At 35.8% G+C, this 16,036-nt stretch overlaps 1 protein-coding gene across 2 annotated transcripts in view; it reads left to right on the top strand.

The window, feature by feature from the left end:
- Positions 1–16,036, top strand: part of DYNC2H1 (dynein cytoplasmic 2 heavy chain 1) — a 408,806-nt gene that overhangs the window by 331,280 nt on the left and 61,490 nt on the right. For both annotated transcript variants that reach the window (XM_061143196.1, XM_061143187.1), the window contains exon 85: positions 632–721. In XM_061143196.1, the coding sequence (XP_060999179.1) occupies positions 632–721 (90 nt within the window). The remainder of the gene's footprint in view (positions 1–631; positions 722–16,036) is intronic.

Below are 16,036 nucleotides of genomic sequence, written 5' to 3'. Positions count from 1 at the left end.
GTCCATGGGGTCACAAAGAGTTGGCCATGACTGAGCAACTAACATAAAGCTCTCACGGAGAAGGTTAATTGAGAATGTCAGTTAAAAGAAGATCAGATATTTAAAACACAACTTTTTAGAAAGCTTTTAATTATAATATTTATTTTCTTTTTATTCTCTTTTTATAATATATCTTGGTGTGGTTTGGGAGATAAAATTTCCATTACAATGCTTTATTTATAATTTAAATAAATTCTGTAGGGACACAAGACAGGTTGTTTTTTGCCTTTTATCACTTATAAAATAAACTTGTCAAATTTAGTTTCATTTTATTATGCATTAAATATTATTTCAAGAAAACATGATTTGCTACTTTCAATATACTCATTTAAGTTCATTTGTTTATTCTTTCAAGCATTTTTACTTAAAAATATTTCCTTTTTGGAAAACAGATTAATTTGTTCTGACTTTATATATCACTCAGTTTTAATGATACAAGATCAAAGAAACAGACATATCTTAATGAAATTAATTCGTGATACACATAATGTGAATTATGCCAAAATATTTTCCCTATCACACAAATGTTGAAAGGTCTTTTATATGTAATATTATATGTGTAAACTTAATTTTTATCCTTTTAAAATTGCAGTGTCCCCTCACATGGCAAAGCAAATGGGAAGGTCCTGAAGACCCGTTACAATACCTTAGAGGTCTTGTAGCTCGTGCCCTTGCCATACAGGTAAGACGAGATTATTTAGTAATTGTATTATATGACTATATGACAGTTACATTATAAACCTTCATGTTGTTAATCATTCTGCTAGCAACTAGTGAGAGTATTATGATTTTGTACACAAAACACCATATATTCCTTTCTTGTTCTGTCATCAGTGATTTTATATAGCACTCCTAAAAAACAAAAACAACTGTGTTCTGTTTGTGTAGCATGGGTTTTCATAATTTTTAAGATACTCTAGATGGAACATAGAGATGTCAACTGAAACTGAAGCTCATTCATGACTGTGACTATTTGCTTTAGGGTGTGTCCCCTTTATATGGTGTGTCCCCTTCATAGGGAGCTGCTTTTTCTGTTTTTTTTTTTTTTCCAAATTAATCAAATGTTTTCAGAGTGACCCAGTCAGGTACCTGAAGGAAAATTGAACAGAATAAGGAATGAGATAGAAGGATAAAGACAGGGTGATTTTTTTTTTTTAAGTAATAACAAATAGTCAGTTGGAACGTGCAGTGTACCCCTTTTCCTGTGTGGTTTTTGTACTGTCTTACTGCCTTCTTCTCTGCTTGTTACACTGCTTCAAAAATAATCTTCTTTGTCACATTGACTTATTACAACTTATTATGAGAAACTTGATCAGTGTCCCTCTAGATACAGTAGTCTTCATTCAATTTTTTTGGTAGTGCACATATCTATCCACATCTTTAACTTTTCCCTTAGCAGAACACCCTGCTTTTCACTTTACAGAGAAAATTGAAGCTATGGAATATGACCACTTGAAAATGCCCACCCTAACCCACTACAAATTTGTCTAAATTCACACCCATCATCTTTGTTCTAATGTAAAAGTATTTGACCTTCTGCTGTTGAAGCTCATCCCTAGAGGTTTCTACTTGATTTCATCTGCTCTCATCTCTTTAGACACTTCCTCTAGGGGGGCCTTGCCTTGTTCTGTATTTTCATCTCTTCTTACTCTGTCTTGCCAGTCTGCAAATGGTACTCTTTTGAAGGGGTCAGGGCTTATCTGAATGTTTGTTTGGCTTCTAATGTAATCCATCTCTCAGTTGTAGGATTATTGGAGAAGAAATTACAGGATCTGAAAATGAAATTAAAAATTAGCAGGTAGAGAAGAATGAGGTAGGGACTCAGATTTGCTTACCTTCTTTATTCTGCTCTCTGTCTGTCTACCTATCTATCTGATCTATCAATAAAAGCCAAAAGAATGGAGGGAATGATAGAGAAGGCAAGAGAGGAAGGACAAATAGCCCATCACTGCCATTATAAAGATATAGAAGTGCTCTGAAGTCCTTGGTATGTTATAATTGCATGACTGTGATTCTTCATCATTTCATGTATTTGTCAGCATTATTTGCATTAGATTATTTTTGTAGAGAGCAAAAAATGTTATTTGCTGCAGATTGGCAGCTCTTATTATACTGTATGTATAAGTATGCTTAATAATTATGCTATGTACATGTAACAATAAGTGTATCATTGATACTGAAATTAATATCATTTAAAACAATTTACATAATTTATTACAAATTTCTGGCCTGATTATTAATACTAAGTATATTGTATACTGGTCATCAAAACTGAAAATTTTTTACTATGTGATTTTCTTAAAAGCTTCATTGGCATTTAGCCTTAATTATAATGATGAAATATCCTCTTAACCCTCAGGATAATTTTCCAGCTTGGCCATAGCTTATCTTATCTTCTATGTAGGGAACAATAATAAGTGTATCACCACTTAAGGATATATTTTCTATTGTTTTTCTGCCTCAATATTTTGTTTTTAGTTATAAATGTACAGATATTCATTTCCCTGAGATAAACTTTAATGTTGGAATCCACTTTCCATCTAGTTTTTCTAAGGATCTTCTAGGTTCTTTGATTTTATTTGTGCCCTTTACTTTTCACAGAGAAGTAACCAGGGCAACTCACAAAGTTGAGAGGAACAGTATGCCTCCTTAGGATTGAGAATGTTGGGAGGGCAAGGAAAATTCAAAGTACTATTTTCAGATATCTGTGAAAATGGCAGCTTTTGGTTTTTTGTGCACTTGTAATGGTCAGACTGCTTCCAAACAAGGTATGAAGCAGGTTGAGCTCAGTTCCAACCATAGATTAAAATCCCAGAGCCTTTAATTCCAGGCATAACATAAGAAACAGAATAAGTTACTGCAAGTGTTATATATAGTGCCATTCATTACAGGGGTTTTGTGTAACTAAGGTAAGAGTGACTAGGGGCAAGGTGGCATTCATTTATTGTGAGTTGAACATATTGTAAGCAGCAACTTTATGCTAAGCTCTGAGTGAAGTACTGGAGATACAATGGTTGGTAAATAGATACAGTTGCTGCCTCACAGAATTTACATTTCTTACTTTCACTCATTTAGCAATTAAAAATTCTGTCTCCTTCCAACCCCTTCCACCGTGGAATGCTGGGAAGTGTAACTTTCCCTAATATAGGCATCAGCTCCTACACCTCTTTACTCGTGTGTTTTTCTGAAAATCTTTTTAGATGCTGCTTCCCATCTTTCTTTCAAATATATAGGTACATAGGACTTCCCTGGTGGTCCTGTGGTTAAGGATCCACTTGCCAATGCAGGGGACTTGAGTTTGATCCCTGGTACAGGAAGATTCACTGGAGAAAACCCGGAAGTTCCAGCACAGCCAATAAATATTACTAAATATTTATTTAGTAAATAATAAAATTAGTAAAAATGAATATTACTAAACAAATATAGATACATGGTTTCTTGCATGTCTGTAAAAATGCTTGTTGTTACCTTGACAACATGGATTACTTTAACTTTTTACATATATTTTATTTCTACCCACTTCAAGAAAACTAATTCTCCATTGAAACAAATCAGTGAGCCTCTAGCTCTTGTTTCTTCCCCTTTCATCTTAATTATCACTAATATGTCAGACTACAATTTCTAAATCTAGAAATGTGGCTTTTTACACCCTTTTGGGATTCATCTAAATAGCTCTTCTCACTTCCCTAGCAGTAAAATGTACTAGTTAACTATATTTGAGCTTCAGATCACTTTCTTGCCTTTTGGTGTGCCATTTCAAACATATACTCAGCATATATTCAAACTTTTTAAATGATCTAGTGAAGGATAGAAAGAGAAATGAAGTTTTATGAAATGAGCACATTTTCATTGTCAGACATACTTGTGCTTTAAGTGGAATTAGGAATATTTAACGGAGAAGGCAATGGCACCCCACTCCAGTACTCTTGCCTGGAAAATCCCATGGAAGGAGGAGCCTGGTGGGCTGCAGTCCATGAGGTCGCTAGGAGTCAGACACGACTGAGCGACTTCACTTTCACTTTTCACTTTCATGCATTGGAGAAGGAAATGGCAACCCACTCCAGTGTTCTTGCCTGGAGAATCCCAGGGACGGGGGAGCCTGATAGGCTGCCATCTCTGGGGTCGCACAGAGTCGGACATGACTGAAGTGACTTAGCAGCAGCAGCAGCAGCAGGAATATTTAACATATGAGGTAGATACTTTGATTTCCATTTTTAAAGATGGGAAAAGTAAGCCCCATATTCTAGAATAATTTACAAAATTTATATGATAAATGGCAGAACTTACACTGAAGTTCCCTTTCTATAATAACATCCAGAGTTGTTGATCACATCTATCAGCAACATGTTTAAAAGATCGTCACTCTGTATCCCTTGAAACCTTTTTATAATTTAGGCCCGGGGTCACCACACACTTCTCTTTTTTCCTTACCTGTCTGCTTCTCTGGCTTTCCCTTTCCTCATCTCTAACTGGATTCCCGAGAGCATAGCCCTGTGACCTTTTCCATCTGTGTTCCTCCCAAAGTGACCTCATTACTTTGAATGCTATCTAAACTTTGGTTATTCTCAGATTTTCACTTGGATGTTTAATAAACATCTCAAACTTATGTTCAAAACTGAACTCCTGCCCTTTACTGCAAAGCTTGTGCTATCTGCAGTCGTTCCTTAAAAGTAAATGACACCTCCCCGCTTCCAGTGGCATAGGCCCGAAGTCTTAGAATCATCGAGGACTCTTTCCATACACTGCATCCAGGCAGTCAGAAAAATTACCTTGGCTACATATTCAAAACATATTCAGAGACACTTCTCACCGCTTTCGCGGCTCCTGCTTAGATTGGCATCATTATTAGTGCAGCTGCCTCCTGCATAGGCCTGCTTCCACCCTGGTTTTCTGTCTGGTCAGTTCTCAACCCAGCAGTCTAAATATCCCGCTAATGTATCAGATTGTATCACTCCTCTCTTGGACATTTCTCCATGATGTCTCATGTCCTTCAGAGAAACAATCTTGACAAGATCTGGCCTGTTGCCTCTCTGATCTCCTCTCTTACTCTCTGCCCCTAATTTGCCCTCTTCCAGCTGTGCTGGTCCCATTGCTCCTCAGTGAATGGCATGCCACACTCCCCCAGAGGAGTTTTATTCTTGCTGTTTCCTCTGTCTGGAATGCTCTCTCTCAGATACCTACAAGGAAGTTCCTCTCTCTTTCTTTCTTTTGTGTGTGTGTGTGTGTATGAGTAAGGAAGTTCCTTCAGGTCTCTGCTCAGATATCACCTTCTCAGTAAGGCCTTCCCTGACATGCTATTTCAGATCATAACCTTCCCCTTCCTTGATACTTCTCATACTGTTTCCCTTTCAAATTTTTTTCGTAGCATATATATTCATGTAGTATTCTGTATATTTACTTGGCTATTTATTTGTTTATTTGTATCCCTCCATGAAAATGGAAACTTGGTATGGACAGAGATATTTGTCTGTTCAATGCTGTGTCCAAGCATGTAGAATAGTGGCTTATACAAGTAGGTTTTTTCAGTAAATATCTGCTGAATAAATAACTGATTCAGTCAATATTTGGGTTATTCTCAATCATAGTGACATAGATCTCTTTCATGTTTCCCAATCATCATGATTCACCCTGCAGAGATGTATTTTTGTAGTACCCATGATATAGTTCTGAGATTTTAGCTGTCTAAATCTACCCAATAAACACTATAGTTTAACTTTATATTCTACTCCACCATTTAACATTTGAAGACATTTCATTTTCTCCTAAGATCCTGAACTTTAAAAGTAATCTTATTAGAATTACATGTTTACTTTTTATTCATTTTCTGAGATGTCTTAATCTGTTTTGTAAGGTTCTACACTGCTTTGCATTCCTGAAAAGTTCAGTTCAGTTCAGTCGCTCAGTCATGTCCAACTCTTTGCAACCCCATGGACTGCAACATACCCTGTCTATCACCAGCTCCCGAAGTTTACTCAAACTCATGTGCATTGAGTTGATGATGACATCCAGCCATCTCATCCTCTCATTCCTGAATCGATCTCATTCCTAAAAAGGGAAACTTTTTCTTTCCCTAACTCAGTAACTTTCACAGCCATTTCTATAGTGTTTTACACATACTAGGTATTCAGTAAGACTTAACGTGAACAAAATTGAAAAAGTAGTCTGCATGTGGTCAAAAATCTCCAGCATCTTTATTTTTCTGTACTATACTCACCTAAAAGAGCTACCTTATGGATGTCTTTTATTCATATTCATTAATTTGTTCATCATTCAGTGAGCATTTACTGAGTTTTTATTATGTGCCATTTATTATTCTGCCAATAAGAATCTCTGCATAGTGAAGGAGATATAAAATAAATAATTACATTAAATTTTAATAGCATAGAAAAATATATCTTTGCCAAAATTCTGAGATGTAAGATTAATATACAGTGAAATTTAAACTGGCTTATCACCATTATAGAATGAACTTAGAATATAGTATATCTGAAATTTTATCCACTAAAATATAGCTTTTACTGTAACAGTAGAATTATAGAATTTTAGGAGTCAAATTTTGTAGAGGACCATAATTTCCCAATGCTGTCATCTGATAAATTCTGCCTATAGTCAACTGTCTTGCACATTTGGAATACTAAACAGTGGTCTATGATGATCTGTGGTTTTATAGAAGCAGTCCTATAAACCATGTGACAATATAGCAACATAATTGGCTTTCAAGATAACAGAATCTTCCCTGAATTTTTATCTGCATCTCAGCTTTTATTACATGCATATCAATTTCAGCATCTTCCTGGAGCATCATAGTAGGAGGATCTTTACAGCTGAAAACATGCAGAGAATTTAAACTCTGAAGACAAGCTTGGTTTTTTGAAGAATTGGCAGGTTCTAGCAAACAAATTACTTTCTCTGCAAGTAACCAGTGATAGTAATATCTGCTTTCTTGGTACCCTTATTTTCAAAACAGTATTTCAAGGCTTTCCTTGGTTCATGAAGCCATTTTTACCATTTAAAGGCTTCTATTACATCTTGTTTGAACATAGTTTAGTAATAACATAGCAAGACAATTGTAAAATGTTTTTTATGTCATATAGTTTTATCTTTGGTTAAAGAACAGTGAAAGTAGTTGACAGTTTTTCTACTGTAGTTTAATGTCTGTCCTGTGAAATACTAGTATTATTTCTGAAAATCTAGTGGAAAATTGCAAACAAAATGTATACTTTTGTTTCCTAAATCATTCATAGTCTTCACCACATGTATTCCACTGTCAACGATAATTGCATGCTGATTTTCCATTCGGTAATGTATCTTCTATCAGGTTCACTTTGCTGTTAGCTATCTGAAACTGGAAAACTTGCCACAAGCAAGAAAAGCAGTGATTGGTTTCATTGCTAATTTACATATTGTCATACTTTAAAAGAACTTTCATATGTTTGTCTATATATGTACTAACTTGTCTATTGCACATAATATTAAAGTATACTTAATGACACTTCTAATAATATTAGCTTGTTTGTGAACAGTAAAAACAGTTTAGGAAAATATATTTCAGTAATATGTTTTTAGGAAGAACCTTGAAAGTAAGATCCACAGCTTAAAGAAATCTCAAAACCACTTCTCCTTCATGTCCTGAAAATGATTGTTAATCTATATTAATGACTTTGTCAAGCTTTTTCTAACCTTCACAAATTCAAAACCTCAGTGAAAAATTGTTCCTAAATAAATATGTCTTTTAATGTCTATTGTTTTGAAACTATATAAGTGAAAAATATTTGATGTATATAATTTATTTTCTATATTTAAAAAATTTTATGTCTGATTACAGATGATTTATATTGAATTTTTTTGTAAATGATAACAGGGCATTTTTTTTTCCTTGAGAAAATTTAAGATGGCAAAGATGATATTCCACTCTCATTAGATAGAAAGTATTCCCAAGTAGGTCTTCCCTTTGAAGGACTCATGTTTAAACACTACTAAATAACCTACAATTAAATTTTGTTCTTAAAAATAATTTTATTTAGTGTGCAAATGCAAATATGTCAAATAATTTTACAAAGATTTAGATTTTAAGATAGTCAAATATGTATAATATACTCTATATTAGTTTAATTTTTATTAATGTGTTTTGATGAAAATGCCTTCAACATTTTTCCTTAAACTTTTCTAGCTATTTTTAATATATTCTCTCTTAATATTTGCAATTTTCAATGTCCCTATTTATTAAGCTATAGAGTTCTTAATTTTTTTATTTTAAATTTACAGTTTTCATGATTATTTGTAAAACATTACTTTTAACAATAACAAATACATATTTGTAGTTTAGACTAAGAGAATTTCAACCTACAGAGCACATATAGAGTTATTTTCACTCAAAATGTCATATAAAATCCCCATTTATATGTGATAGTATATAATCTAATATTTATCTAAATATCATACCTTTTGGCATTTGTAATATTGTTATTAGCTAGGGTAGTAACATCTGTACTTATATACATTTTATATTACTCATTTCTGGAAATGTCAAGACAGTTTTAAAGTAAGCATCTGTCTATTGAGCCTACCAAAAGATGAAGGCAAATAGTAGATCTTGGCTAAATATTGAAACTGAACTGAATTTTATTTCTAATAAGTATCAAGATGCTGTAGAGTAAATTGATAAAGATTAAAGATGTTAGAAAGGAAGTAGGTGGAAAAGGGAGAGACTTCAGCATGAGTGGTCAGGTAAGGCCTTTCTTAGGAGGTGATGTTTAAATAGAGACTTGAATGAAGTTGAGAAATCAAACCATGAAAATATCTGAGGGAAAATCAACTGTAATCAGGAAACGGGCTAGCTAGTTAAGAAGTTATTGCAGTAATCCAAGTGACATTATGTTGGTGTTATGGATCAAGGTGGTGGCTGTGGAAATGAAGACGTGCTAAGATTTTTCTATCAGATCTGTGAATTTGGCTGTGGGACGTGGAGAAAGACGCAAAAGTGATTTCAAGGTTTTGGCCTAAACAATCAGTTGAATTTTTCACTGAGCTGAAGGATTCTGGTGGTAGAGCAGATGCCTTAGGGGAAAGGATCGTCTTGCATGTCAAGAGTTCTGATTTGAACATGTTTAGATACCTTTTAAACATCCTGGTGGAAATGTCAGAAAAGTAAGTGACAGGACACAGGTAGGAGTGGGAGTCATGAGCATAGAAAGCGGATCTTTAAGACTGTAGAATGAATGGTCCTTAGAACACTCCAGTATCAGGAAGCCCAGGAAAGGAAGAGGAGCCAATCATGGACACCGAGAAGCGACAGTCAGGAAGACAGAAAAAGAAGAGGTGGTTGCGGTGATCGAGAAGTCAAGAAAATAAGTGTTTTTAAAAAGTCCAAGTCAGCAGCTATCGCAAATACTATAGAGGAGATTAGACAGTTTTTTAGAGAGCTTTGTTATGAAGTGGTACAGATAAATAGGATAGTAGCTGATGAGGAGAAAGACCAAGGGGGTGTTTTTTGGTTTGGTTTTTAATGGGACCTGTTTCACCATGTGTGTATCCCATAAAAGAGGAAAAATAATGGTGCAAGAAGGAAGAAAATAATTTAAGAAGTACAATTCTTGGAAAGACAAGAGGAAATCGGTTGCTGTGTAAATGTGAAGGATTGGTCTTAATAAGAACTTAGAATAATCATAAACTAGAATTGATTATTAAGAGGGAGCCTATAAATAGGGTACACTATATAAATTCCTGGCTTGCCACACTAAAAAATAAGTACTGTGTACAAGATGATCTTGTTTCTCACAGTAGTTCAGGTCCTGCCTGAATCCTGTAAGAGTTGACTCAGTCCTGCCTTTGGAAGAGTCAGGGAAAGCCATCAATGATTGAAAAAATGTTAGAAAATCAAACTATAGTTTCAAAAATTTTCTCCACAAGAGTATAAAAGAAAACCATCAGATTTTATTGAAAAATAACACTTCCTTTTGTCAAATATTAAGTCTAGAAACTCAGATTTATGGTTTCTATTTTTTTCAAATTAAAAAATACTATAGATTTAACTAGACTTCCCAGTATTCTAAAAGATAGATATATTAAGGGTAGAGGAAGGGTAAAGATTTCCCTTTTTAAAGGTAAGGTGAGGTCTATTCTTTTTTTTTTTTTTAATTTATTTATTTGGCTGTGCTGGATCTTCATTGGGATCCACAGAAGCTTCATTCTTCATGAAGCCTGCAGGATCTTTAGTTGTGGCATGTGAGCTCTTAGTTGTGGCATGTGAGATATAGTTTCCTGACTGAATCAGAGCCCCTGTGTTGGGAGTACAGAGTCTTAGCCATTGACATCAGGGAGTCCCTGGTCTACTTGTTGCTCAGTCACTCAGTCATGTCTGACTCATTGTGACCCCATGGAAGCAGCACACCAGACTTCCCTGACCTTCACCATCTCCCAGAGCATGCTCCAACTCATGTCCATTGAGTTGGTGATGCCATCCAACCATCTCATCCTCTCTTGCCCACTTCTCCTCCTGCCTTCAGTCTTTCCCATCATCAGGGTCTTTTTCAACGAGTTGGTTCTTTGCATCAGGTGGCCAAAGTATTGGTGCTTCACTTATTTCCTTTAGGATGGACTGGTTTGATCTCCTTGCAGTCCAAGGAACTCTTAAGAGTCTTCTCCAACACCACAGTTCAAGAGCATCATTTCTTTGGCACTCAGCCTTCTTTATGGTTCAACTCTCACATCCATACCTGACTACTGGAAAACCCATAGCGTTGACTAGATGCACCTTTGTTGGCAAAGTAACGTCTCTGCTTTTTAATATGTTTTCTAGGTTTTTCATAGCTTTTTTCCAAAGAGCAAGCATCTTTTAATTTCATGGCTGCAGTCACCATCTGCAGTGATATTGGAGCCCAAGAAGATAGTCTGTCACTGTTTCCATTGTCCCCCATCTATTTGCCATGAAAATATAGGACCAGATGCCATGATTTTAGTGTTTTGAATGCTGAGTTTTAAGCCAGCTTTTTCACTTTCCTCTTTCACCTTCATCAAGAGGCTCTTTAGTTCCTCTTCACTTTCTTCCATAAGGGTGGTATCATCTGCATATCTGAGGTTGTTGATGTTTCTCCTAGCAGTCTTGATTCCAGCTTGTGTTTCATCCAGCCCAGCGTTTCTCATGATGTACTCTGCATATAAATTAAATAAGCAGGGTGACAATATACAGCCTTGACGTACTCTTTTCCCAATTTGGGACCAGTCTATTGTTCTATGTCCAGTTCTAACTGTTGCTTCCTGACCTGCATACAGATTTTTTAGGAGGTAGGTCAGGTGGTCTGGTATTCCCATCTCTTTAAGAATTTTCCACAGTTTGTTGTGATCCACACAGTCAAGGGCTTTAGCATAGTCAATGATGCAGAAGGAGATGTTTTTCTGGAATTCTTTTGCTTTTTCTGTGATCCAACGGATGTTGGCAATTTGATCTTTGGTTCTTCTTCCTTTTCTAAATCCAGTTTGAACATCTAGGAGTTCACAGTTCACATACAATTTAAGCCTGGCTTGGAGAAATGTGAAATGAGCTAGCTGACTTTGCTAGAGTGTGAAATGAGTGCAATGTACAGTAGTTTGAACATTCTTTGGCATTGCCTTTCTTTGGAATGGGAATGAAAACTGACCTTTCCCAGTCCTGTAGCCACTACTGAGTTTTCCAAATTTGCTGGTGTATTGAGTTTAGCACTTTAACAATGTCATCTTTTAGGATTTAAAATAACTCAGCTGGAATTCCTTCAGCTCCACCAGCTTTGTTCTTAGTGATACTTCCTAAGACCCACTTGACTTTGCACTCCAAGATGTCTGGGTCTGGGTGAGTGATCACACCATTGTGGTTATCTGGGTCATTAAGATCTTTTTTGTACAGTTTTTCTGTGTATTCTTGCTTAATCTTAATCTTCTTCTGCTTAATCTCTTATGAGATTAATCTTCTTCATCTCTTCTGTTTCTGTTTAGTCCTTGCTGTTTTTGTCCTTTATTGTGCCCATCTTTGCATGAAATGTTCTCTTGGTATCTCTAATTTTCTTGAAGACATCTCTAGTCTTTCCTATTGTTTTCCTCTACTGCTTTGCATTGTTCACTTAAGAAGACTTTATTATCTCTCCTTGCTATTGTTTGGAACCATTCAGATGGCTATATCTTTCTTTTCTCCTTTACCTTTTGTTTCTCTTCTTTTGACAGCTATTTGTAAGGCCTCCTCAGGCAACCTTTTTGCCTTTCTGCATTTCTTTTTCTTGGGGATATTTTTGATCACCGCCTCCTATACGTTATAAACCTACATCCATAGTTCTTTAGGTACTCTTGTCTACCAGGTCTAATCCCTTGAATCTATTTGTCCACTGTATTGTATTGTACATACTGTATATATGATATATGTATATATACAATATACATATTTAATATGTATTGTAAATCAAATGTAAAGCATTTGATTTAGGTCATATCTGAACGACCTAGTGACTTTTCCTACTTTCTTCAATTTAAGTCTGAATTTGACAATAAGGAGTTCATGATCTGAGCCACAGTCAGATCCCGGTCTTGTTTTTGCTGATTGTATAGTTTCTCTATCTTCAGCTGCAAAGAATATAATCTATCCGGTTTCAGTAATCACCATCTGGTGATGTCCATTTGTAGAATCATCTGTTTTGCTGTTGGAAGAGGGTGTTTTCTATGACCAGTGCATTCTCTTGGCAAAACTATGGTAGCCTTTGCTCTACTTAGTTTTGTACTCCAAGGTCAAACTTGCCTGTCACCCCAGATACATCTTGACTTCCTACTCTTGCATTCCAGTCCCCTGTGATGAAAAGGACATCAGTTTTTGGTGTAGTTCTAGAAGGTCTTGTAGGTCATCACAGAACCATTCAACTTCAGCTTCTTTGGCATTAGTGATTGGGACATAGACTTGGATTACTGTGATGTTGAATCATTTGACTTGGCAATGAATGGAGATCATTCTGTTGTTTTTGAGACTGCACCCAAGTACTGCATTTAGGGCTCTTTTGTTGACTATGAGGGCTACTCCATTTCTTCTAAGGGATTCTTAGAAGTAGATATAATGGTCACCTGAGTTAAATTTGCCCATTCTAATCCATTTTATTTCACTTATTCCTAAAATGTCAACATTCACTCTTGCCATCTCCTGTTTGACCACTCCCAGTTTACCTTGATTCATGGACCTAACATTCTAGATTCCCATGCAATATTTGTTCTTTACAGCATCAGACTTTACTTTCACCACAGACACATCCTCACCTGGGATGTTTCCACTGTGGCTCAGCCTCTTCATTCCTTCTGAAACTGTTTGTCTGCTCTTCTCCAGTAGCATATCGGGCACCTACTGACCTGGGGAGTTCATCTTTCAGTGTCATATCTTTTTACCTTTTCATACTGTTCATGGGGTTCTCAAGGCAAGAAAACTGCCATTGAGTTAGACCAGGCTGTGATGCATGTGATCAGTTTGGTTAGTTTTCTGTGATTGTGTTTTTCATTCTGTCTGATGGACCATGTCTATTAACTCAATGAAGTTTAAAATCTAGCAGTATCATTTCATTCAAGATGACTATAGAGATTAGTTTCATTTACATGTTTATGCACCTTGAATTTTTTTTTAAGTCACATATACGTGTGAAGGATCATTAGTAGAACCCAGTTAGAAAGCAATTCAGATTTTGAAAATCAGACTGGTTGACTTCATAGAGTTAGAAGAAGTAAGCCTCTAGATATCTATTATGCAACTCTTTTTGCTATTGTTGTTTATTCACTAACTGTGTCCCAACTCTTTTGTGATCCCATGAACTGTAGCACTCAAGGCTCGTCTGTACATGGGATTTCCCAGGCAAGAATACTGGAGGGAGTTGCTTTTTCCTTCTGCAGGGGATCTACTGGACCCAGAGATCGAACCTGTGTCTACTGCACTGGCAGGCGGGTTTTTTATGACTGCCACCAGGGAAGCCCTATTATGCTCTTACCAAATTCATGTTTGAAAGTAGTTTGTCCCTGAATCTTTATCCATTACCAAACTACATGGCCAGATATTGTTTTTCTAAGAGTTTTATTGCAGCTAAGTTCTTTTTTTTTTTAGTTGAAATATAGGTGGCATACAATATAAGGTTATTTTCAGATATTATATATTTGTATACATAATGAAACTACCATGATAAGTCTAGTAATCCTCTACCCCCATCCAAAGTGGTTACAGTATTATTGACCATATATTCCATATGCTGTATATTATAGACAAGTCACTTATTTATTTTATAACTGGCAGGTGGTACCACTTTATTCCATTCGCCTGTTTCATACACTACCTCATCCCCTGCCCTTCTGACAACCACCTGTTTGTTCTCTGTATCCATGACTTTGTTTTGTTTGGATTTGTTTTACTTTTTAAATGCTACATGTGAGAAAATGTGGTATTTATATTTCTTAATCTGACATGTTTAGTCTGCAGAATACCTTCTAAATCCATCCATGTTGCAAATAGAAAAATTTCATTTTTATGACTGAGTAATAGTCCATTTTCTCTACATACCACATCTCCTTTACCCGTTCATCTCTTGATGGACTTAGGTTGCTTCCATGTCTTTAACTGTTGTAAATATTCCTGTAGTGAACATTAGAGTACAAATATCTCTTTGAATTAGCATTTTTGTTTCCTTTGAATAAATACCCAGAAGTGAAATTGCTGGACCATGTGACAATTCTGGTGCTACTTGGTGGCTCAGATGGTAAAGAATCTGCCTGCAGTTTGATTCCTGAGTTGAGATGATCCCCCTGAGAAGGGAATGGCCACCCAGTCCAGTATTGTTGCCTGGAGAATTCCATGGACAGAGGATTCAGGCAGGTCACAGTCCGTGTCAGACATGACTGAGCAACTAGCTTTTCACTTTTTCACATGGCAGTTCTATTTGTACTTTTCTGAGGAACCTTCACACTGTTTCTATATGTTTCTGTAATGGTTGCATCATTTATAATCCCACCCACAGTGCGTGAGTGTTCCCTTTTTTCCAGTCCTCATCACCAGTCATTTTCTCTTTAATGAGGCTCTTCTGACTGGTGTACAGTAGTCTCTTATTGTGGTTTTTTTAATTTTCATTTCCCTGATGATTAGAAATGTTGAGCATCTTTTCATATGTCCACTTGCCATCTCTGTATCTTGTTTGGGAAAATGTCTATTCAGGTTCTCTGCCCATTTTAAAATAATTTTTCTATGTTGGGTTGTATGAGTCCTTTGTATATTTTGGACATTAATTCCTTATCAGATGTATCATTTGCAAGTATTTTCTTTCCTTTCTGTAGGCTGCCTTTTGGTTTTGCTGATACTTTACTTCACTGTGCAGAAGCTTTTTAGCTTGATATAGTCTCATTTATTTAGTTTTGTTTTCCCTGCCTTGAGGAGACAGACTCAAAAAGTAGTGCTAAAACTGATATCAGCGAGCATACTGCCTATGTATTATTCCATATTTTATGATTTCAGGCTTTGTATTTGAGTTATTAATCCATTTTGAGTTTATATTTGTATACGGTATGAGAAAGAAGTCTGGTTTGAGTCTTTTGAATGTAGCTGTCCATTTACTGAAGAGGCTGTCTCTTCTCAATTATTTATTTTGGCATAGGTTAATTGTCCATGTAAGTGTGAGTTTTGGGGTTTTTCTCTTCTGTTCTCTTTCTGGGTTTTCTGTCCTGTCCCATTTGAATTATATGCCTGGTTTGTGGCTAGTGCCATGCTGTTTTGATTACTGTAGCTTTGTAGTGTAGTTTTAAATTAGGGAGTGTCATAATTCCAGCTTTATTCTTCTTTCTCAAGATTGATTTGAGCATTCAGGGTCTTTTATGTTTCCATACAAATTTTAGAATTTTTTGTTCTAGCTCTGTAAAAAAAAATGCCGTGGGCATGTTTATAAGGATTGCATTGATTATGAAGATTGCCTTGGGTTATGTCATCATTTTAACAATATTAATTCTTCCAATCCATGAGAACGATATT

This window comes from Dama dama, chromosome 1 (genome assembly GCF_033118175.1).
Source record: "Dama dama isolate Ldn47 chromosome 1, ASM3311817v1, whole genome shotgun sequence".
NCBI lineage: Eukaryota > Metazoa > Chordata > Mammalia > Artiodactyla > Cervidae > Dama > Dama dama.
This window is presented reverse-complemented; position numbering and strand designations above follow the sequence as displayed.